This window comes from Tauraco erythrolophus, chromosome 6 (genome assembly GCF_009769465.1).
Source record: "Tauraco erythrolophus isolate bTauEry1 chromosome 6, bTauEry1.pri, whole genome shotgun sequence".
Classification (NCBI taxonomy): Eukaryota; Metazoa; Chordata; class Aves; order Musophagiformes; family Musophagidae; genus Tauraco; species Tauraco erythrolophus.
In genome coordinates, this window is record NC_141470.1 from 59,150,374 (window position 1) to 59,173,659 (window position 23,286).

At 41.6% G+C, this 23,286-nt stretch overlaps 1 protein-coding gene across 4 annotated transcripts in view; it reads right to left on the reverse strand.

Moving 5' to 3' along the window:
• Positions 1–1,176: 1,176 nt before the first annotated feature.
• The window catches only part of BCL11B (BCL11 transcription factor B), an 89,943-nt gene continuing 67,833 nt past the window's right edge, over positions 1,177–23,286 (reverse strand). For all 4 annotated transcript variants that reach the window (XM_086613116.1, XM_086613114.1, XM_086613115.1 and 1 more), the window contains one exon: positions 1,177–3,188. In XM_086613116.1, the coding sequence (XP_086469242.1) occupies positions 1,177–3,188 (2,012 nt within the window). The remainder of the gene's footprint in view (positions 3,189–23,286) is intronic.

A 23,286-nucleotide genomic window follows, 5' to 3' on the forward strand; every position in this document is an offset into this window, starting at 1 on the left:
TTTCCCTTCCCTATAATAACATCATTGTACATCATATAAGATAGTTCTAATATTTCCATTCATAAAACAAATGCCTATGAGTTGAAGCTTTTCATTGAGAAATTCACACTTTCCCATCCTCTAGTAATTATTTTAACTACAGCAAATCTCGTCTAAAGTAGATGTCCTGAACTCAGTTTTTGATTTTGCAATTTAAAAAGAAAAAATATGGCATTTGGCTGCTCCAAGGTTTGAAGAGAATATTACAATACTGAAGATGTACTTTTACTGTCTCTGGGAAGAGTGGCAGGAGGGGAAGAGGGAGGGAAAGAAACCCCCAAAGGTGACATAATGGCACCATTATGTAGCCAAAGTTTTTAACAACAAGAAGAAATTATCCAATAGTAATGCACAATTAAGAATATTTCTGGGTTTTGAATGTAGCTGCCTTCTGCACCTATGTCTTTCTTGTTGCCACAGCTTTAATGATGAAATCCATCTAGAAAAGGCCTCTATCGTCAGCGACATTGTCAGTGCTACATATTCCATCCAATTCCAAAAGAAAGTGCTAATTTTAAAGATTGTTATCCGCTGTACAATTTTGTTTCCCCTAATCTTCAAGGTTATTTGAGAAGAGGAGAGGGGAAAAAAGAAAAAAGAAAAAAAAAGAGGAAAAAAAGAGAACGATTTCTGTTCAAATGCTGGCTTCTTCACAAGAAATTACACATGCTTAGCTTAAATTTCAACAAAGCAGCGGCCCAAAAATTATAATTTAAAAAGATATGTTTCTCACCTACAATGCAAGTAATCTCAGGCTACGACTGGGTAAAATTAAAAAGGGATACCCAACAAAATTTTAAAAGAAATTTAAACAGAAAGAATAAAAAAAGTACCTGCACATGCCAAAAAATTACAAAAACCCAATAAATACAGAAATTATTGCACAGTTAAAAGGCTCCACAATTTTTACTGCCTTAATCAACCCTCGGGTTTAATAGAACTTTGTAGACACAGGTTATATTTTAAGTGCCAAAGTCTGGCACCTACCATAGTTATGCTAAGTTATGTTTACGGAGGCAAGTTAGGTCATCTTTTCTCAGTTGGCAATAGTTAAACTGTACAAATAAAATGTTACCTAGACCCCTGAAATTTAACCTAGCGGGGGTGGGGGGGCAGGGGGGGCAGGGCGGGGGGGCCTTAGCTTCTTTCTGCCTGCTCAATTTTGACGTCATTTGTCAGCAAATGTTCTCCATGCCACTTTTTCATGTGTTTCTCCAGGGTGCTGTAAACACTGAAGGGCATCTGGCAAATGTCGCAGCGGTAGACCTCCTTCCCTATCTGGCCATGGGTTTTCATATGGCGCGTCAGCTTACTGCTCTGGGCACATGCATAGTTGCAGAGCTCGCATTTGTAAGGCCGCTCTCCAGTGTGGCTCCGACGGTGCACCGTCAAATTGCTGCAGTTCTTAAAGACCTTGCCACAGTACTCACATGTATCGCTCCTGCGCCCTTCCTTCGAACTGGGTCGCCCGGGGCCCGGACCGCTGATGTGGGGGGTGCTGCCTCCGCTCGCCGTGCCGCTGCGCCCTGAGAGCCCCCCGTCCAGCATGTCCCCTGGAGGGGTGGAGAAACGCAGGCTCCCGTTCTCCGATGAGTGCTCGGAAGAGGTCGCAAAGGGGGATTGTCGGGAGTCTGTGAATCCGAGGAACGGATCCTTCATGAAGTGCCGCGATGCTGCGTACCCTACCAGCCACTGGGAGTAAACGTTTTCAGAAGGTATTATCGTTGCTGGTGGCAAGTCCAAATCTTTCTCTACCTTTATTCTTTTAGAGGAATTGTTTAAACTGGGGCTCGTGATAGGTGTTGGCTTGCGGGGGAACAAGTTTGGGAAGGGTTCACCCGGGCCAAAGTTTCTTCCGTTGACCGTCCCTTCCTCAGTGCGGTCCAGCTCTCCTACCACAGAGTCTTCGTCACCTGGATCTCTCTGACAGAGGTCTCGCGGACACAAGTCTCGCTGGTCAGAAGACCTTTTCATGAAGCTACTCCTCTTCTGTTTTTCAGCTAGCATGTCGTTATATTGCTGGATGGCACCTAGACTTACATTCTCGATGACTTTTCCCAGAACGAGGGATTTCTCGTCCGGCAGCGACTTGGAGCCATTTTCTCGGTTACGACTCAGCTCCGAGTCCATACTGAAGCTCGACTCTGGCCGGCTCTCGTTTTCGAGCTCCTCTTCCTCCTCCTCCTCCTCTTCCTCTTCTTCATTGTCATGGCCCAGGGAAGGATCGCTCTCGTTCCTGAAATCTGCCTCACTGGATTTCAGTCCCTCTCCAGTGAGCTCGCTTGTGCCCGGCTCCGGGGAACTAGTGGTGGACAGTCCATCGTCTGACCTGCCTGTCATGGAGCCAGCTTTATGCATATGCGTTTTCATGTGGCGTTTTAGCTTGCTGGCCTGGGAGCAAGCGTGGTCACAGAGCTGACACTTGTAGGGCTTTTCTCCTGTGTGACTGCGCCGGTGCACGATAAGGTTACTCTGGAACTTGAATGTTTTCCCACAAAATTCACAGGACTTGCTCTTGGCCTGAGGCTGGGGAGGCGTAGTGCTGCTGGGGGGCATGGGGGGCAGTGGTGGGGTGCTCAAAAAAGGTGATTTAGGACTCGGCTGGAAAGGATTCAATAGGCGATGCATAGGGTTGGTGCGACTGGGCGAGACTGGCGGAGGGGTGGAACTGTTTCCTGCCAGCTCTCGAAGCCTTCTGGAGAAATCCATCGCTGGGGATTCAATTGCCATGGGGTTTAAACGCATAACTCTGTCAAAGGCACTGGGATGCTGGGCAACTAACCCCATTTCTTCGGCACTAAGGCGATGTGGATCCAGATGATGACGAGGCGGTGGGCTGAACAGCGGAGGCGTATTTGGGAGCCGACCCTCACCAAAGCCAGGGTGTTCGCGCAAGATGGGTCCTGTCATCCGCAAAAGATTGAAAGGGTTGTTGTCTCCAAGGAAATTCATCAGCGGGGACTGTGCAACTGTCTCCGGTCCCAGAGGAGGAGGGATGGTGATGCGTGGAGTAAGGGAACTGTTTGAAGGGCTTGTTTCCAGGTAGATGCGGAATCCATGTGTGTTCTGGGCATGTTGAAGCAAGAACCAAGCGCTATTAAAAGGCTGCTTGCATGTTGTGCAAATATAGCTTGAAGGCTCATCTTTACCTATAAAAGAAAAACAGAAAGAACACTCAAAAAATAATACAGCGGAGAACATTTAAATACAGTTGGCATGAGCTTTATTTTGCTAACACATTTCCTCCTTGGCATTTCTGAAAGAAGGACTTAATTGCAATGTATTGACTGATATAAATTGTTGAACACCACGTTTACTCACCACGCTTATTCACTTAACATGTATGACAAATATCACACATACGCATTGGTGCTATATACGTTTATATCCTCTAACTTGCAAATAAAACCTTCCTTTATGACGCACAAGGATCCAAATCTTTTCACGTGTTTATTCCACAGAAAGGAATTTGTTTCAAGGAATTTATGACTGCCGACAAAAAACAAGGAAAATGCGGTGTGGTAGGTTTTACAAGGCACCTGCAAGGAGCTTCAGTGTCATTTTCGCTCTTACATTTTTATACACTTCATACAGCAGTCCCCTGAGATCTTACCGAATTTAATTTATACATGCTTCAGTCATGCCAGAACTTCCATTTTTAAAATACTACGTAGGTATTTAGCTGCACAAGTCCTATTCAAGTCAACAGGAGCTTGGAAAACATACCCTCACATAAACCACTTTGACGCTCTTTTTGCCAAAACACCAAGAAGCCACTCAAATGAAACATCCGGTAATCAAAGCCGACAGCACAGTTGCAATTAACAGTAACAAATGTCGGGCCGTGCTTGAACTGGATCCCGAGAATTTCTGAGCCTGAGCCTGCCCTCCAATGCAGAAACGCTCACCAGAGCCAAAAACATTGTTCGGTTTGCCTTTCTAGCCTCTTTGAACGACTGCATAAAGGTGGAAAGAATTCCTTTAACCTTGATTCAGCTTTACATAAAGGACAGGTGTGGACAAGTCTGAACTACAGTCATAATTTTGCTAGCTAGAAAATTCCAGTCCTGGGCACAATATAAACTATGTGCTATCTTCAAAAAGCACTTTCCCCCCACCCCCCCATCTCTTTTTTCAATGCCTCTGCAAGACTCCAATAAATTCATAAATATGTGTCAACTCGAAAATCATGATCCAGGATTAGGTTGGTTTTTGTGTTTTGGTTTTTTTTCGGTTTTTTTTTCAAATGAAGGGGAGGTTTCCGGAAAAACAACTACCCATTTTGGAAAATCTAAAATTAATTTCATGTTTGTTTGTTTGTTTGTTTGTTTATGAAAGCATATATTTTGGCTAGTGATGGTCCTGCTTCACCTAAAGGCACTAAACTTCCTAAAAGTTCAAGACCTGAACCAGGCTTCCCGCCTGATCCGTATCTGCGTAACGATCGGAATGAAGCCCGATGCCAGCCCTGCCGCAGGACCTCAGATCCGAAGCTGAACTACACAACACCTTTCTAGAGAGGGGGGGACTGCAATTCACAAAAGCCTGTTGCTTGAGCTTGAAAATGAAAGAGTTTATAAGGTGCACAGAACTGTATTGTCAAAACTACCTCTGTAAAGAAGAATGACTCATAGAAGCCACATTAAAAAAAAAAAAAAAAAAGGAATAAAATTAAACTCGGGCACATGCACATCAGGCAAAGCAGGATTGCTGCTGACTGAATTCCCCTCTTCTGGCTGTTGCAGGAACGGCTGCTGCTAACAAAACCTACAAAACCTTATACAAGGAGGCTAGAAGATTATCTGCCTACCTATCAGCCTGCCAGTCTATCTAATCTTATCACCCAATGAACATCCATAAAAGCGTAAAGAAAAGAGCATCTATCAGATTGAGACTTATTTACAAAGGTAGGTGATAAATGTGGTGCAGCTCCTCACGCCTCTATTGATTTAGTAGGGCTCTTGCTGTGGATAGCAGCTTCAGAGCCCAGTTTTGGAGAAGCCGGCTCTCCACAGCCAAGAAAAATTGTACAAAACACGGCGGGCGTTTCTGCCTGGCTGACACGGCCCCCGTGCCCCAGCCCTGCATGCTGCGTCGTACAGGACGGACCCAGTTGCTTTGATTAATCTCTGACAACGGCTGTTGGAAAAAACACAAGTTTGGGAACGGTGCTCGGCTTGGAAAAACTGCCCGTAACTGCTATTGACATTAATGAAAGCCACATACAAACACAGAAAGGAACTGATACATTATCCCTTAAAAATCTACTCAGCACGGAGGCAGTTAGGGAGTTTTATGTCAGCTCTGCAGCCAAAGCAACAGTAAATGCTTCCATTATTACTTCACATATTTAAATTTCTGTTCCTTACAGAAATATGATGAAAATGTCTAGACCTTTAACTTTTCTTGCACGGCTACATGTATAGTATAAAAAGTGACAGAAATCACTGAAGCAGACTAAAGTATATAACATACTCTGTCTAAAGCTTTTTTTAACAATATGTTTTACCTCAGCTCACCCTAGAATAGATTTTAATAAAGCCCCTTCTGAAATGTGATCTAATAGCAAATGAAGTGCAGCATCTTACAAGGTCATATATCTTCAAATTAAAGAGTGCTCTGCACCCTTCACCTTCATTTTATCCACTCTAATTAATCGATTTATTACCCACAGCTGTTCGATTCTTTCATTTTTAAAGTCACAGCATGCCTTCTTTTTTGTTGTGAGGCTTTTTTTCTTTAAAAAAATTAAGTGTGTGAGTGTGTGTGCGTGTGTTCTCCTTGCTTAGCTCAAGAGCTGACAGGAGGAAGAAAGTAGCTGTGTACTAGACAACAACGACGACGACAACAGCAACACATTTACTTCAGCAAAGGCATGTACGTAAGGAGAAAAATTCCAGAGCAGGCTGAGGATCAAGGCCAATCTAAAACTGAAATGGCTGATTAAAAAAATTACCCTCAAAATGGCAGCTGGCTGGATGCTTGCTACTACATGTTACGTGGAACTGAGATGTCTTGTTTTGTTTTGTTCTCCAAAACTTCACCTCCGTGAAATTCAAGTGAGGAAAGTAAATCCCCCTCCTTTTTAGTTTTCTTTCAAACAGAGCAAATTAGTGCTATTAGTGATCTAAGATTTACAAGCTAGCAGTCATAAAACAGCCTTCTCTTCCTTTTTGCTTTGTTTAGCTTTTATGCTCCTTAACACTCCTCTTCATGAGACCCCGACACGATGGCAAAATTGACTGCAGGCTACCTGGCTACAAATCTCTGCTTCACGAGAGTTTGTGCGTGCATGCCTGTGTATATATATATATTTTAACTTTCACAACCCTCAAAGACTCTCCCCAGATTCCCCATTTAAAAAAAAAAAGAAAAAAATTAAATAAAATGTTCATTTCCATATTATCACTTCATGGTTATCTTGCCTAGAAGTTGCCCTGAGCAGTGTAGATGCTCACTTTTAAGAACAGAACAATGTCAAAAAGTCTTTGAAGATCCACTCCGAACATTTTTATATTCAAAAACTTGCTAAATATTTTAAACATGCCCAGAAACAGCCACGCATTGCTCAAGAATGATCCTTATATTTAATAATGCAGTGCACCTACACTATAAAACTCTTTGTTATAAGGCTACTTTTGATATATGGCTATCTTAATCCCTTGCCACCTGCACTGAAGTCTGTCTAAATACCCACTTTATGACAACTAGCTATATAGGCTTTGCCATATGCAGTCTTTATCACTTTAGCATGTGCTTGACTTTGAGCATGTGAGTAATCAACATCAGTGAAACTTCAGCATAGGCTGAAGTGCTCTGTTGGATAGTGATGAAATTATTCACGTGCTTAGAGCTAAGCACAAGCTAAGACTTCGTTAATACTGTTCAATGAATTTCACATGTATTCAACCCTACAGTCTGTAACTAGGCAGGATTTTGGGGGCTGATGGCTCAAGTGTAATTTTTTATCTTTACATGAGTTAGTAGATATGTTGTGCGTACTGAGTTGTGACATCGGGGCCACAAGCCCTGAGCAGTCAGCAGTAGCTTCAAGGCAGCACTAAAGACAAACAAATACCGCCGCTGGAGTTCAGACACGAGATAGGTTTGTAGGGCTGGATCCTGCTGAGACACGGGTGTATAAGTTCAGAAATATTGATTTGAAGGCTAGGAAGGACCATGAAATTAAAGAATGAGAAGACTGGGATAAACCTTAAGGGTTGCCCTTGTCCAATTCCTGACTCTAGGGACATCCATATCTATGCATCTGTTCCTATCTATGGCAGATGTTCCATTATCCCACTTCGAAGGCCACCCAGATGGATATTCTACAAACTTCCCAAAGTCCAAAGTCTGCTTCATTCCTTCTCTCCTTTACCATCATGAAAGTTCTCCAAATGCTTAATCTAATCTTTCTTCCTGCAATTTAAGATCACAATATTTTTTTCCTACCTACATGTGCATGAAAAACATAGGAAACAATTTAGTCTGCACCTCACATACAGATATCATCCAGCCCAGTGATTTGCAGTTGAATCACTTCATGTCTTTTAGCACCCCTTTCTCCCAACTTGATTTGGAAATGCCACGTGAGAGAGAACTCACTATGTATTGCAGTAGTCTGTGGCAATGGTTGACTTATCTTCAGTATTAAAAAAACTGCCTTCTTTCCAATTTGAATTGCTGAGTTCAACTGCCAACCATTAGATCTTGTTATATTTTTATCTGATAAATTAAAAATCTCTCTAGTATCGTCTCCCTAAGCAGGTAATTATGAACTTATTGAACACTCTTGCCTTTCTGTGTATTAGGACAAAAGATGGTCTTTTCCAGAAATATTAAAATGTGTTTCCTCCATTACTGCATGACAGATTATGTTCCCTTCAAAATGTCAAAGCAATAATGAGTTTTTTTCTCTTTCGCGAACAGCACAAAACAAAGCTAAATTCAGATCCTGTCTTCCAAATTCTGCCCTTACAGGGGGGCACTGAGAAAAGACAGGTTGATTTGCCCAGCCTAGAACAAGAGTAGCCTGGGTCTGTGGACCTTCGTCCCACTGCACCAGGCAGCCCGAATCCTCTGACTTATCTGTCCTCTGCAGTCTGGCTTGTACCATTTAGTGATACGCAGATCTTCCTTGCCCAGTTGGTACGTGACTCTCTATATACCCCGAATGCTGAGCGCCTTTGCCCTGGAGATAAATTTCCCTCAAAATATCCTCAGTTATTCAGGATACCATCAAACAATAATCAGTGTGAGATAAGAACTGTTGAGAATTCATTATTTTCTGCTGGGCTACAGTGACATCCAGTGCCTCACAAATCCTCCTCTCAGCATGCCTGAATAATTCCATTAGCTGTAACAGAGAACGAACTCCCTCCCTTTTTAATCACCCACCCATAACCCCTGCCAGGACTGCGGTGAGGACCTGCAGTCAGGTCCACATAACCACTGCCATTCTTTACCTCTAGCAATGCTTTCCAGATAATGTTTCTGGTTCCCTTTACAAAGTTACAACAGCAGCAATAAAAATGTTAAGGAATTTTAATGCTGCTTTACTGCACCTTTAGAAGTTCAGGAAAAGTAGAAACTTGCAAGCTTTAAAGAAAGGACACCTTTTATTGTAGTGCTCAGGAACAGACATGAATCAGGTTCATACAATCTTTCCACCAATGTTACTCTCTTCTTCACCACTCGATTTTTAATGAGCATTTAAATAATTACTCCTTGTTATTATGATGGTTACTCTAATAATACCAATAAAGGTAACGTGGATGCTCCATAAAAAACACACCTTTAATTGAATTATTATTAAATTAAAATGCCATAATTGAGAACACTAGTTTAACAAGTCTCCTTATAAGACCAGCTGACATTAAAGAGAAGGGCATTAAATACTGGAAAGATTTAGTGTTTCATAGTGAAGAAAATAAATGGTTATGCATGGTTTGACAGGTCACCTAGACAAGGGCCAAATACTTTCCAGGTGTCTGCAGTGTGGATCTGGGGTGTGAACTGTATCGGTTCATGCCCAATGCTTGATTGCATATGCAAAAAATATCTCTAATATAGGTATTTCTGCTGAAGTAGTTTTATAAGCCATATTACCACTCTAAATTATCCAAGTTAGTAAGAACATTTACTTACGTCTGTTTATGACTGAATAAGCGTATTCTGAGCACAGCCAGTGTCGAGAGATTTACCCTCCCTGAGCTCCTTGGGACGTTTGGAAGTGCTGCTACCTCCATTTCAGAGGGACTGACAGTCTCAATAAAAAAGACAAAAGTGTGAAGTAGGGTCTAAGCCTGGATGAGGATCACCACTATCAGTCCAGTGCCAGTCGCTAGTTTTAAACACCAAACGCAAAGGAACCGTTTCTCTTTATACCACTCTTCATTTTAATTTTGTTTTAATGGCAACAGGAGCTGAAGATGTGAAACAGGTGCAACTCCTCTATCCACCCCCATAGCTACCACAGTGCATCCATCCCTACTCTGCCTTGTCTAAAGAAAGGGCTCGAGAGAGTCTTGCAGCACATCCTGCTGAGGGTGACAGGGACTTATCACCAACGATTCGTAACGCACGCATCAACTGGCAACTAAAGTTGGTGGTTTATGACTTAGCAAGACACCTGCGGTCTCACAACCTAAGCATCTCCAATTCTCCGCTCAGGTAAACAGCCACTGACTCTTGTAAGGCTCAACCAACCTGAAGTGCATCCCAGCCAAGAAGAGGAGACGAAGGTTTAGGTGCAAAAGGCCAAGCATGAGGGGCCACAGAGCCTGTCATCATCTGGAAATGCGGAATGCCAGGACAAGGCCAGTGAAAGGAAAGAATGTGACAGAGAATCAAAAACGAAATGTTTTTAAGAGGTAGATGGAAAAATAAGTGTGTCTGAAGAAAGGAGGAGAAGTAACCAAGAAGTGTTTCTTCTCAGTAACAGAATCCTGTTTCCTCCCATACTGGGCCCTGTTCTCTTTTTCTGCCTTGCCTCCTGAATAGCCTATCTCCTCCGGTGCCATCTTCAAACAGAAGAAAAATCACGACTTCACGCAATACTCTTCTCCCACACACTGCCTGCGTGTTTTACAGCTTTCCCCACCCTGTTTCTACCTTGACTAGTGAGACTGCAAGTTCTCTACAGAGATTATGCAAGAAGCTTTACAGCAAGAGAACCTACAAACCCCACAAGACCCTCTCGTTCCCTGCACTGATTTTAATTAACGATGAGAATATTCTCGAGAGCATTTTCTACCTGTTGAAAAGGATCTACAATAGCACTGGTTGATACTAATATTAAAATATATTAATATTACACTACTATTAGTAATGCACTATTAATTCTTTCTATGCTAAAGCCAAGTGCCGAACTCTGTCTTTGGTGGATTAAATGCTGCCCCACTTTTGGGAGCCTATTTTATTTTCTGAAGCCATTTGTGCTTTTCAACGGTATTCCTTTTCTGTTAGGCAGGACCGCAAATTGTCTGTTTATCATTCCTGTAATAATAAATACTTTTTTGTCAAATGAACTATTTTATCATACGAGTGGAAAACCGCACAGATTAATTACCAATCACAATTAACAATCAAGTCAGACTGTCATGCTGTCTACAGCCAATCCTTTCATAATTCCAAGAATAAAGAGCATGAATCCTTGAAAGACTTAGAGATATCAACCTGATACCTTAAAATCATACTCTTAGCCAAACTCTGATTTGAATTGCCCTACCATGAATTCAAAGTAGTTCTGATGACCACCATTGTAGACTTTGAATTTTTCCAGGTAAGCTATACCAGGTTATCATAAACAAGGATCGTAACTAGGCTATATGAATATGCCAAGTTGTGATTTTTTTTTCACTAAACTTTCCCTGGAAGCATTTTATATGTCCTCTCTGGCATTTATACTTACAAAAAAGGAGACTGCAGGCAGACTACAGCCATGCATAACACAAACAGATGCTTCCTGCTTCTTAATGGACACAGGCGACCTTTGGCTGAAGAAGCAGCTTGTGTTCAATAGTCCCATTTTCTGTGAGACTTAATCATACCTCAGATCTGTACTGCCAGATTCACATAAATGAGCCAAATGCACAGCTCAGTTTAATTTCTAGTGCATTACAAAATGGCAATATTATATTTTTAGGTATAAAATGTCAATAGTCATTTTGGGCAACTTCCTTCTGGATGTCCAATTTCTCATTCCTTAAAAGAGCTTGTGGCTTACTGGAAGTTAATGTTCAGCCTACAGAAGTATAAGAAGTGCTTTTACTTAGTGCAGAAAAAGAAAGAAAAATGCATAGCAAAAAATGGCACTCACGACACAGGGATTTTGACCTAGAAGTACTATTAAAATGGAAGATAAAAAACATGTTTGTCATCTCGGAACACCTTCTTCTAATTGGTGTTAAATTCTAAAATACAAAGGCAATTTATAAAGCAGAGAAAGGGAGAAGTGTGAAAAGTAAGAAGCAAACAGGAAAATCGATATTAAAAGATCAATAGTGAATGAGTTAACTTTCAAATTAGCCCTTTGTGATACAACAGTTTCAATTGACTCCACCTTTAGCATCTAAACAGCTTTGTGTCTTTTAGTTAGTTTCTGGGAACCTAAGACATCAGCTAGCAGACTGAAAGGATGCTTTACAAACCTGCTGCATAAAATAGTGAAAACTATCAGTGAAAATGGGGAATGTAGTATGGGGAGGGGTGGGGGAGTGGGGAATGTACACACTCATGAGATGAAAAGACCACAGGACTACCCATGGCTGGTGGTTTAATACATAGGATCCCATTTACAGCATTCATGAAAAAACCTTGTACTGCTCAAGGACACTTTTAGGCCTTTTCTTTGCATAAGGTATTCAAATGCATTTGAAATAATATCAGTCTTTTCTACAACATATGAAATATGCCAGCAGCTTCCCTTTAAATCAGTTTCCTGTAAGTAGTTTTGTTTGAAAACCGGCAAGTGCTGGGATTTTTTTTCCCACAGACTTTTCTAAGGTGCCATTTTTTCATCTTACAAGCAAGAACCCTCAGTAATCTGAATAGGAACTTAAAGGAGGATACATAAAGGAAATTGTCCATGTCATATAATGGAAAAATAAAGAGTAAATTAAGAAACAATAAGAAAAGCCGAAGGGTGAAAACAAATTTTCTTGTTTTTTTCCCCAGGAGTACTTCAGTCTGTCTTACTACAACTGTTTCTTAAGGGTATTAGGTGCCTATTCATAGTTAGTAAATGAAATAGCATTTTTGTTTTAATTCATTGCTTCTTTAACAAATGCTAACTCCCATCTCTGCTTCTTTAAATCCACAAAATCTCCACGTTCAATCCTAAGAAGTATTATAAAGGCTGTAAATCTTGTTTTAATGGAATGTACATTTAGCTATGAGGAGATAATTGACGTTATGGAGGGCCTAGATGCTGAATTATATAGGTTATCTAATACAAAGGGGACTCATTACCGAAGCACTACAAACAAGTAGTAATATATGTATATTGTTCTGAGTGGCGTTATAGCAAAAGTGTTCGGGTCTGCAGGGATTTATAAAACACAAGAAAACAGCAGACATGCACTTGTAAATTTGTCTCATTTGTCTCTGAAGTTAAAGGTTATTCCCTTGATCTGAATTTGTAATAAAAACATGCTAGACTAAGGTTTGTAGAGAATGTTTGAATATGTAAATTGTGTATAATGATAGGCAATTATAGGGTAAAAACTGGACCTTATGAATGTTACAGAATTGCACGGAGCATCAAAGTATTTTCCTTCAGATGAAATATTTATCTTTTATGCATGTTATAAGCACTTTTTCAAAGGTATTCAGCAACCTATTTGAGCGAAGAGTTGACAAAAATCAAACCATTACAACTGACTAAGACTGTGGGCTTATGCACAGGAGAAGCCACAGCTTTTTACAAAATATACATAATAAATCTCTTGAACTAATGGTTCCGGAGATGGATCCTCAAGGACAAGTTCCACTGATTTTCACTCCCTTAGATGAAAGCTGGTCAGATGTTTCTGGATTTTTTTTTTAAGAAGATGTGGGGGTGGAAGTGTGTGGAGGGAGACTGCAGAGAATAACTAGGTAAGAATGTGAATTTTCTTAGACTGATTCAATGAAGTCTCACTTCCCCTTCAGTTCGTTGGCTGCTGTTTTCAGGGAATAATATTTTTTTTTAAAAAAAAAAAAAGGAAGCTGCATTGAGATAGCAAGGAGTAAAGCCGGGAGATGATACTGTAGTTTATGCTACTGAAGATAAGGTTTTCTCCTTCTCTGAGCACGACAGTCTGTTCAGGTTAACCAACTGCAGTGTTAGAATAACTCCAGCCGACTTGTCACAGAGTACAAAAGTCATCAGCAACTGAATGTTCTTTTCTGCACCGCAATTAAGACGAATCAATACGACGTGCCACAAATGGTATTTTACTCTCAATAAGAACTCGGGCTGAGTTTATTCAGAATATTTTAGCGCTTCCCCAGGGGATTTTGGTCCGACGCAGATGGCAAATAAAGTACTCAGCCTAGGGCTAGAGCACATTATGCTAATTCTAATGTCAGATGTACTTTAATATACAGCTCTATTTAATCACCCCATTATTTCACATTTCCATATGAAAAACCTGCGGCACTTCTGCAGAGCTTTCACTCTGCGACAATGCCAGCTTCCTTCAACTAGCTCACTGCGAAAGAGAAAAGGAGACTGGTCATTCTCGCCAGTCAAAATGTTACAGTTTCAAAGTTTCAGTATTCCTGAATTTAAAGTGGGTCTTCCAGTGCAATTAGAAAATCGCTCAGCTAGAATGCTGATATGTACAAAATGCTAAGGAGGTGCGACTGGAAAAAAAAATAAAATAACAGCCCTCCCTCTCTACCTCGTCCGCTCGTGCGCGCAGACACAGGAAAGGACGCATCTCAAATCTGCTTGCAGAACAGTAATAACAAAAATAATGAAAATATTTTCATAGTGCATTTCAACCAATACTTTCAACACTTGTCACCAAAACACTGCTATGCCCGGCTGTGTGGCTTCCGTTACTCAGAAGAACAGCCATGGCTGGCACAGCTGCCAACCTACAGATGTCTCCGAATAAAACCTTCCTTGTGTATCAATAATTTTTGCCTGCAACAAACCACACCTCTAATTAGGTTTAGAAGCCTAAACACCTTCAGCACGGGCCGCTATCCAAGTTATCTGCAAATTTACCTTGATGCCACATCTCTGGTGACTACAGAATTTGAACCTATGGACTTGAAGGTACAAGAATTCAAAACTGGATTTACATCAAAAGGAATGAAGGAAAAAACTTTGCTGTAGAGCTGTTTTTCAAGTCGTGTAAGCTCTAAATGTGCAGACAGGGAAAGCAGAAGTGATCCTTGGAGCATCTCTTCAGCATCCAAGCTTTCCCTTCAGAATAATTCCGTGAAGGACTCTTAATTCAGCTTTCATGTACAGTCACCAGTGAAATGAGTTTCATGGTCTCAACAAAATCTTCCCCCAGTTTGGCATAATTGGGGCTCCATGACAACTAGCACTGCACATCATGGGGAGCCAGGTCAGGACTGGATTATACCGAGCTGCTATTAGAGGAATGTATGAAGCTTAAGTCGATCATTTTTTTTAATCATTGCATTAAAACTACAACATATTTCACAAAAAAAAAAAAAAAAGATCTATTTAGGAAAAGACCTACTTTTTCCTCCTCCAACCACCCAATCTGCATCCTTTAAAAATTGTTCAGCAATGCATGCAGCAGCCAGCACCTGGGGCCAGATCTCACCTGGTTTCACTGTTATACATCAACATTTAAAGATACAGAACTGTGCTGCTGTGCCTTGACACGGCATATGCCACAACTTCCATGTCCTAATTTGAACACAGCGGATGATATCCCTCACATTTACGGCAGAAATGCTTACATTTTCAAGCTTTCTTTTATTTTTATATATATGCATATATATATGTGTGTATGTGTGTATAGGTATATGTACACATACAATATTTGCTCTCTGTAAGACTGGCTATGAATGCAGCACGAGGCACAAAGGAGAAAGGTGGCTGAGTACAGGGCAGAGGTCCATTCCTCCCCAGCTATTCCAACTAGACCGTCAGAAACACAATCCTATCTAGGGAGAAGCGTATACAACAGTTTCACCCTACTGGAAGTTTTGCCTGAATGGTAAATATGGCACAAGCTAAATTAACAAATTATGGCAACTTTAAGATTTGTTTAAAGTAGAGTATCTCACTCGGAAAATGAGTAGTTAAATTCAAATGAAGAAGAGGAAACGAATGTTTAATATCCCAACACAAAGCCCACTAAAGTCAATATGAATTTTTCCACTGCCTTCAATGGGCTTTGGATGAGGGTCTCCTTCCACATTGGGATTTGTTAGTCTCAAGGCACTGTCTTCAATGTAGGGATAAATTTGGTTTGTGGTGGTGTAGTTAAAAAAAAGAAGAGAACTGAGTTCACAGCATCTTTAAGCCTAAAGAACTCAACTGTAAATATTTTCGAGGAATAAATAATAGAGACATATCTAGTAAAGTATCTTTTGTATCTTTAGTTAAAAGAAAAACAGTTGAAATAGGAGAAATACATAAACTGAAATTAATCCTTCACAATTCTGTTGCTTTTTCTTACACTGATATTATGTTGATTTTTGGAAGTAAAAAAGGATAATAATAGTTCTCTGTAGATCTATCCTATTTCTTTAGCTCACTTTAAATAAATTGACTGCATTCTTAAATTCTGTTATTAAGAATTCTTTGAAAAAGTTGTAGCTGAGGCTAGCAAAACCATTTTTTTAATAACATATTTATTCTTGGCAATAAACAAATTTGTGGAATCCCATTCAATTTTCATCATTATGGAAATTTTTTGAATGCTAGCATGTCTGCAGACACGTCTCACACTAAAGGGTTCCTACAGGACTCAAAAGTCCTGTAAAGCAAATTCCCAGACTGGGTGAACAAAGCAGCAAAACGAGCAGAAGCATTAAAAGTCTAAATACAGAGGGCAAGGGGGGGAACAAGGGAAGGAGGAGGGTATGAAATATCTGAGACAAAAAATAAAACCCATCAGTTACGGAAGCAGGGATCCTGGGGGCTGCTCTAGATTAAGCAGTTAAATTGCAATCTATGACTACAAAGTTGTGAAAGATGAATCTCCAATCATACTTCCTGAAGTGCAAAGATAAAAATACAATTTCTGCTCCTTAAATAGGTGGTGGTTTATGCCACTATAACACTGCAGAAAATAATGCCAATGTTGGCTTAAAAGAAGATCCTAAAAACTTCCTATTTTATTGCTATGCAATCCAGATTGATCACCTAAGAGAAGCATAATTAAACAATGCTAAGCATCCCAACCCCTTTGAGAATGTGCTGCCGAAAAATATTTTTAGAACAATCGCTGTAGTAATTCTTCTTAGTTGTAGAAACACTCCAAATCAGAAAGTCAATTTTTCCTCTATTTGCAGAAGTGTGCTGGTTTTCACTGGAAAGGCGCCTGTGTTTTGTTTGGCTGCTGTTCATATACTGCCTTGGCAGGATTTCCTTGGATTGCTTACAGTGAACATTGCTCTTGCATACAGTAGCACTCCCATTTTAACCGTCCCAGCCACACGTTTTCTAATAACACACGGAGAGCTGCAAAATCCCTATAAGCACGGCTCTTTAAAGCAGCAACAGAAGGGGGTGGGGGCGGAAGACGGAGGGGGGGGAAGGCTCTGCCCGTTCAAAATCCAGTGCTGCGAACAGAGGATAGTCCTTTTAAAAAACAACCAATGTGAATTGTGTTTAAGGAGCAGCTTTCCAGGAAAAGAAAAAAACATCTTCGAGAAGAGGGCCTGATTCAGCTGATTCACCGAATCTGATCTGCGCTGGCTGGGCTCCGAGCGTCACTAAATTGGGTCCTAAGTACCGCTCATTTTCTTTTTTTAATTTTTTCCTCCCCTTCTGAGGGGTGTGCGGATAACGTAATAATTCCTGGTGTTATCTTGCGTGTTTGAGACCCCGGCACCTGAGCCTGTGTTCCTCGTGCATCCCAATTTTCCGTCCCGTCAGGGGGAGGCTGGGGTGCAGGGGGAACACAGGGCTCCAGTGTGGGAATCAAACGGGCAGGCGAGATGAAAGAGGAGGACATCTATCTCGCTGAAATAGTCGCAGGAAACAAACGCAGCGTTTCTACCTACGGCTGAGAGAGAGAGAGAGAGAAAGCCAATAACAAAACCGTTATTCAGCTCCGTGCCCTTTACAAATAGGACTGACTTGTTAGTGGACAGCTGCGGCTCAGCCCCCCTCCACGCCATTCCAACTTGCTGCCTTTGCCACCCTGCTTTTGGAGATCGACAGCAATTTGCATCTCCATGCATCTCATTTCTCGTTAAGTAAGTTGATTAATTTGGGCGAGGGAAGTTGTCATTCAAAAAAACACAGAAATTTCCACTGGCATTATTTCTGCCTTTCAAAATTCGCCGACCTCCCCCCCACCGGTCCAGCCCCTGCTTCACACCTCTCTTTCTCCCTGTCCCTTTCTCCCCCCTTCCCACTCCCTCCCTCCCTCTCCTTCTTTCTCCCTGTTGTTTACAAAGGTTTCATTATGTTTTCAACTAATCAGAAAGGCCTACTAATACACAATTAACATGTGACTATAAAAAAAAATAGCTTCCAGAAGAAGGAAAAGTAATTAAGTAGAGAATGCTTTTCAGTAAGTGCTCGCTTTAACCCATCGTCAGAGAACAGAGTCTAGGTTAGTCCACAATGGATGGAACAGATGCCAAGGGCGAAATGTTAAAAGCAAATAAAGAAGGACATTATTTTCTTAGGGAATAATAACTATCAACGCCACAAAAACGAACATCAGACTGCAGTTGTTTTTATCTGACCTCCTCCTCTTTCCTCCACTTTTCTAAAGTGCCTTTTATGTGTGTTTCGTTAAAATAAATACCAAAATAAAGGTATTGTTTATTGCATCTTTGCTTCCAAGGTGACAGGAAACCAAGTAATCAGCATCACCATCGAAATGGCACAATGCTGTAGGTTATTAAAAAGATTTTACTTTAAAATATTTTTGGCCTGAACGTACACATAAACTAAGCTCTCAGAAAAGTCGGTAGGAATTCTGCTCAAGCCATCACAAGGGGTGTTGAACCCACTGCAAGCTGTGCTGTTTTATCACAACATATAGCAACTATGGGAGACAGTTTTAAAGGTTGTAGCGTTTGCAGCACTTCAGTTATTAACTTTGGATCTATCTACTGACACTGTCCTCAGCCTGAGAGATGCCACACAGGTTGGCAGCCTGAGGACACTAGCATATCTATAACATACACCATATATATGTGTGTGTACCTGATGGGGGGGGGGGGGAGGGGGGCGTAAATTAAAATGTTCTCTAAATAGATTCAGCCTTTTTTTTTTTATCCAGGGATTGTCAAAGTATGTCCAAATGCTCCCTGTGTTCTTGACACATTCAGCTGACCTCCACAACCAAAATGGTTCCCTTTGGAAAAATACATATTCCTCTAGATGCCTGTCTTTGCAGTGGAACATTTGGGATGTTTTAGTTCTGTTTCCCTCCCTTGAATGAATTCTGAAGCAAACAGACATTTAGTTGTGTATTTTGAAAACCAAATTCTGCAAGGAGCTCAGCATTTCAGCAGGATGCTAAACACTGCTTTGGTCCCACTGAAATCAAGGGGGGAGCTACGGGGTGTTGGGAGGAACAGGTCCTCAAAAGTCACAAAGGATCACATGCCAGAACAGCTCCTTTTCCTTACATTTCCCCCCCCACCCCCCCAATGAATTTATATTCCAAACTATGTATCACATACAGAGTATTTTTTACTATCCAAAATCCCATTAGTTTCATTGGCACTTTAGGTAATAAGATTTGCATGGTAAAAATTCCATTTCTATTAGATTGGGTCCATAGGACTCACCAGCCTGATATGATTGTCAGAGGAAAGGGAGGATCTGTGGGTTTCCTACAATATGAGGATTTGTCCACACAGAATTTGGCACCAGTTTAATCAAAAGGACTCACTTTAACCAGTACAAACCCCGGTGTAGCCTCTATTTCTGTCAGCTTAAAATTGCCTATATCAGGAAATTTCTCACTGTAAATTTATGTATGTATGCTAAAACAGGTCAGCTAAACTGGGGTGGCAATCAGTTAAAACAATCTATACTCTCAAGTATTCTGGATTCTCTGTCTGAACTAGTGGAAGAAGGTGTTCAGGCCAGCCCCAAGTGCTGCACTGACCTCACACAGGAAGCTTGTAAGAGAAATGATGGCATCCTGGACCGGAACCTCAAGGTCTCTCTCAGGACAGACTGAAATCACTCCCATCAGCCAGACGCTACTGTTCTTGCTCATATAAGAACATAAAAGCCCTGGGTCAGGCCCATATGCAGCACCTCGTTTTCAATCACGGCCATCAGCAGAAGTTTAGGCAAAGAGCGTGTGAACTGAGGTTGAAAATTCAAGTTCACAACTAGACCTTATCCAGATCTCCCAGCTTCTAGCAATCAATGACTTAGAGTCATTCAGTGCCAATGGTTGATCCAGACCAGACTGGCATTTTTATTCACCACTCCCCAACCTACAGCCCTGATTTTGCTTAATTCTTTTCTGAACCTGTTTGTTACTTTTAGCCCCTGCGATGTCCTGTGGCAATGAGTTCCACAGCTTGGTTCGCTGTGAGCGAGAAACTATCTGTCTGCTGTAGATCTGCTGCCTGACTCATGGGGCACTTAACGGGGACACTCGCACTGCCGAGTGCAACCTGAGTGTGTCATGGCAGCAGACCAGTGCTGCCATCTCCCCTAGTGATACAGACAGCAAAATCAGACTCTGCTTTCACACAATTCTTACTTCAGCCAAATCCTTACTGATTCCATGGCATATGGTCTTCTAACTAACAGCCAATGGAAAACTTCAGGACTGGGCACAAATCAGATATGGCAGCTCCTTCCCAAACCATCCTTCCTTCAGTTTGTTTCCTCTTGATTTCTGATGGACTCAATAGTTTCTTGTTCTGTTCCTAGTCAGTGTTTAACGTCAAATCTAGGTTTAACTGTCTCAAACAAAGGAGATGTATTCATCAAATGCTGGGAGATGGGTTTATGAGTACTTTGCTGAAACTTGGCATTTTTCCACCTCTTAAGAACACTCTACGACCTGAAAATCAGTCATGGTCTGGAATTCTTTCCTAATGCTCATTTTACACGTAATTCAGTTTACCTATTATTCATGGCTGTAGCTCTCATTCTGAAAATGCACCTGGTGCGTAGCATCAAGCAGATGCTGAAGGCCCATTGGCTTCATGGACTTCGTAACTCCAAGCCTTCTGGAAAGTGGGAGCTGGAAGGGGTGCCACACTACTGAGTCAGCCCCAATGTTTCTTTTTACTTGAATTGTATTCCCTCTACCTGCTCCTTATTTAACTTGCTCATATATTTTTAGTTCTTTTCATCTTTTCCTATGAAATGATCCTGCCAACATTTTAATCACTTTTGTCATTCTTCTCTGAATTACCTCCAATTTGACAACACCTTCCAATTAGTAAGGTGCATAGAATTATACACAGTCTCAGGTCATTGTTCTGTGGAAAAATAGTTTCCGATTTAGTCTTGCCGTGTATCAGATTCTGACTTCAAGAACACCCTCAGATGGTGAAACTGAGGTCTGAATTTGGCCCATGTGCATAATAAAGGCTGACTGAAGTGTACAAATCGAGAAGTCTCGGTGTCATTGTCCATGGTTCAAGCAATGATCAGGAGTCTTCCCTCCTCTATGACCCCCGAGACAGCAGATAACGCTGGGTGATGGAGGAATTAAATGACAACCATTGGTCCAGACCGTTTTGCCTATATCAATCTCAGGCAGATGCTTAACTCTGCAGAGAAGTTGTTTTCTAACCAAAACATCATGGCATGCCTGATTTACAAAAAAATGCAATTGAGGGATGTGAGATGCAAAGCAGCAAGAAGGGCCCCGGACATGCACAGAGCAGACAGTAGTCAGGCTGATTTATAGCCGGAGTTTCGCGGGAGGCTCCAGATAAGCATCCATGAGTATCTGACAGGGGACAGACAGTGAGGATGCCAAGGAATTGTTTGGACGATCCCAATGGGGTATAACAAGAAGCAATGGGATTTAATTGGGCTAGTGATGGTGTGGGCCGATCATCAGGAAAATGATTTCTAACTCTGAGGCCAGCAAATCCTTAAAAGAAGCCCCAAGCCGGTGGCGTCTCAGATGAGGAGGAGCACTAGAGAGTACACAACAAAAATAATGTTGCCTTGCCAGAGCCAGGGTAGCATCATGAAACAGGCATTTTCTGCTTTCTAAATTTACGGCTATGATTCACAAAAATGAATTGGGTTGCTCCAAGTACCCCATTTAGAAACACCGGACTCAGTGTGAGCTGCACACACCCCCTCCGACCTCAACGGAGGCCGTGCCGTATGGGAGCTTCAGTGCGCTCTAGAAATGAGTGTTATCAATATCAGTCACTGAGAGATCAGGTCAAAACTGTTAATATCTCATCAGTCACGCGAAATGCGTCTCTTTCCCAACAGACACCTACGGATTTATTATTAGGGTACTTCAGCTCTTTTGTATTTTTAAATCAAGCTGATTCACATACTTTAATGTTCGTTATACAAATAAAAATATACAATGGTAAAAGGTTTCTTCCTAACTCACTAGGAAATATATATGATATATATTTATAAATTACATATTATCATCTCTTTTTAGACTTAATGATGTATGCTTTCTCAGGCAAGATGACCTGTTGTTACTCAGACTAATTGATTTCATTTCGTATCTACAAGCACAAGGTATTTTTATCTAAGCTTGGTCATTTGGCTCCATCCATAAAACATGTTCTTTGGGTTTTGCTGGGAGGGGGGATGGGAGGGAAATGAGATTGAACACTTGAGTCAATATTTATCCCTTTGTCAAGATGGATGAGGAATGGATAAATCTGGTGTATATGCTTTGTCTACTGAACTTGGCAACATGGACTCTGCTCAGCAGACCCATCAAAGTCAACAAATACTCTCCCAATTAACTAACAGTGAATGCCAGGTACCAGACGAACAGAAAAGCCCTGACTGCTTCGGTGCATAACATGAACTTTCATGATGACAAAATGAGCAGCCCTATCCACTCCCTCAAGAGGTGAGATAAACACGTATGGTCATTGAAGTGTTGGGAGAAATAATAAAATAATTTTCCAGATATCAATTCAAAATGCCTGTTTCTAGAGCCACATCCTCCACTGAGGAAGATCCCCTACATTTAGTGGCTTTCAATTCTTCCAAGCCCCAACGCACGCACAATTGTTCTCAACTGCACTCTGTGTTTGAAAAAAAGAAATTGGAGTAATGCATAAACCTTGCCTTCCTGAAGACTAAAATGGGACAGAGGCATGAAAGCTCCCCTAATTCTCTAGCCCTCAAAGCATGAAAAGGGACTTGCATCTTTTTATTCTTCAAATCAAAGAGGACTTAAATCAAAGTGGTCACTCCTGCTTCAGCCTACGGGTCTGACCTTCCTCGGAGATTCAGAGCGATTTGTCACATCTCCTGCACAGTGTGGGGTGCTCTGAAAACACAAAGAACTGACTGGCAAAGGCTGGAGCCGTATTTCACCCGGCTCCATACTGCCAGTGCTCCCTCCCCTGGGTACACCGGTGTGTTTGCGCCAGCTTTTGGAGCTGGAGGCTGACCGAATGCAAACCGAGTTCCTCTGCACCTTGGCCATGCGCTGCCCCCCTCACAGCCATCGCCAGCTCTGCAAGGAGGGAAGGCTGTGGCCGTGGCACGTGCAATTTCAGCAGGATGGGGCAGGGCTGGGAAGCAGCGTGAGGACCATGAAAGGTAACCAGAGGTACTGCCTGCGACAAAGCCACAGGACTCGGGCAAGGGAATCCAAATCGCAGCAAGGGTGACATCTGAAAGCTGCTCACAGAGAGGACCGTGGAGCTCCATTGAAGCTACACAGAACTAGAGATCTGAATTCCTCCCTTCAAATCTCACTCTGTGATACGCACACTCCGTTCCTATCTTTTCCTCACTAATTATCCTTTCCTCCTTTGCCAACTTCCCCTTTGTTTTACCTCCTATCATCAAGCTCTTTTCTGGTGACTTTTGTTTAATTTTTCCACTGCTGAAGTACCAGTCGGAAACTAAGCAGACCAAATTTTGCCCTATTGTAA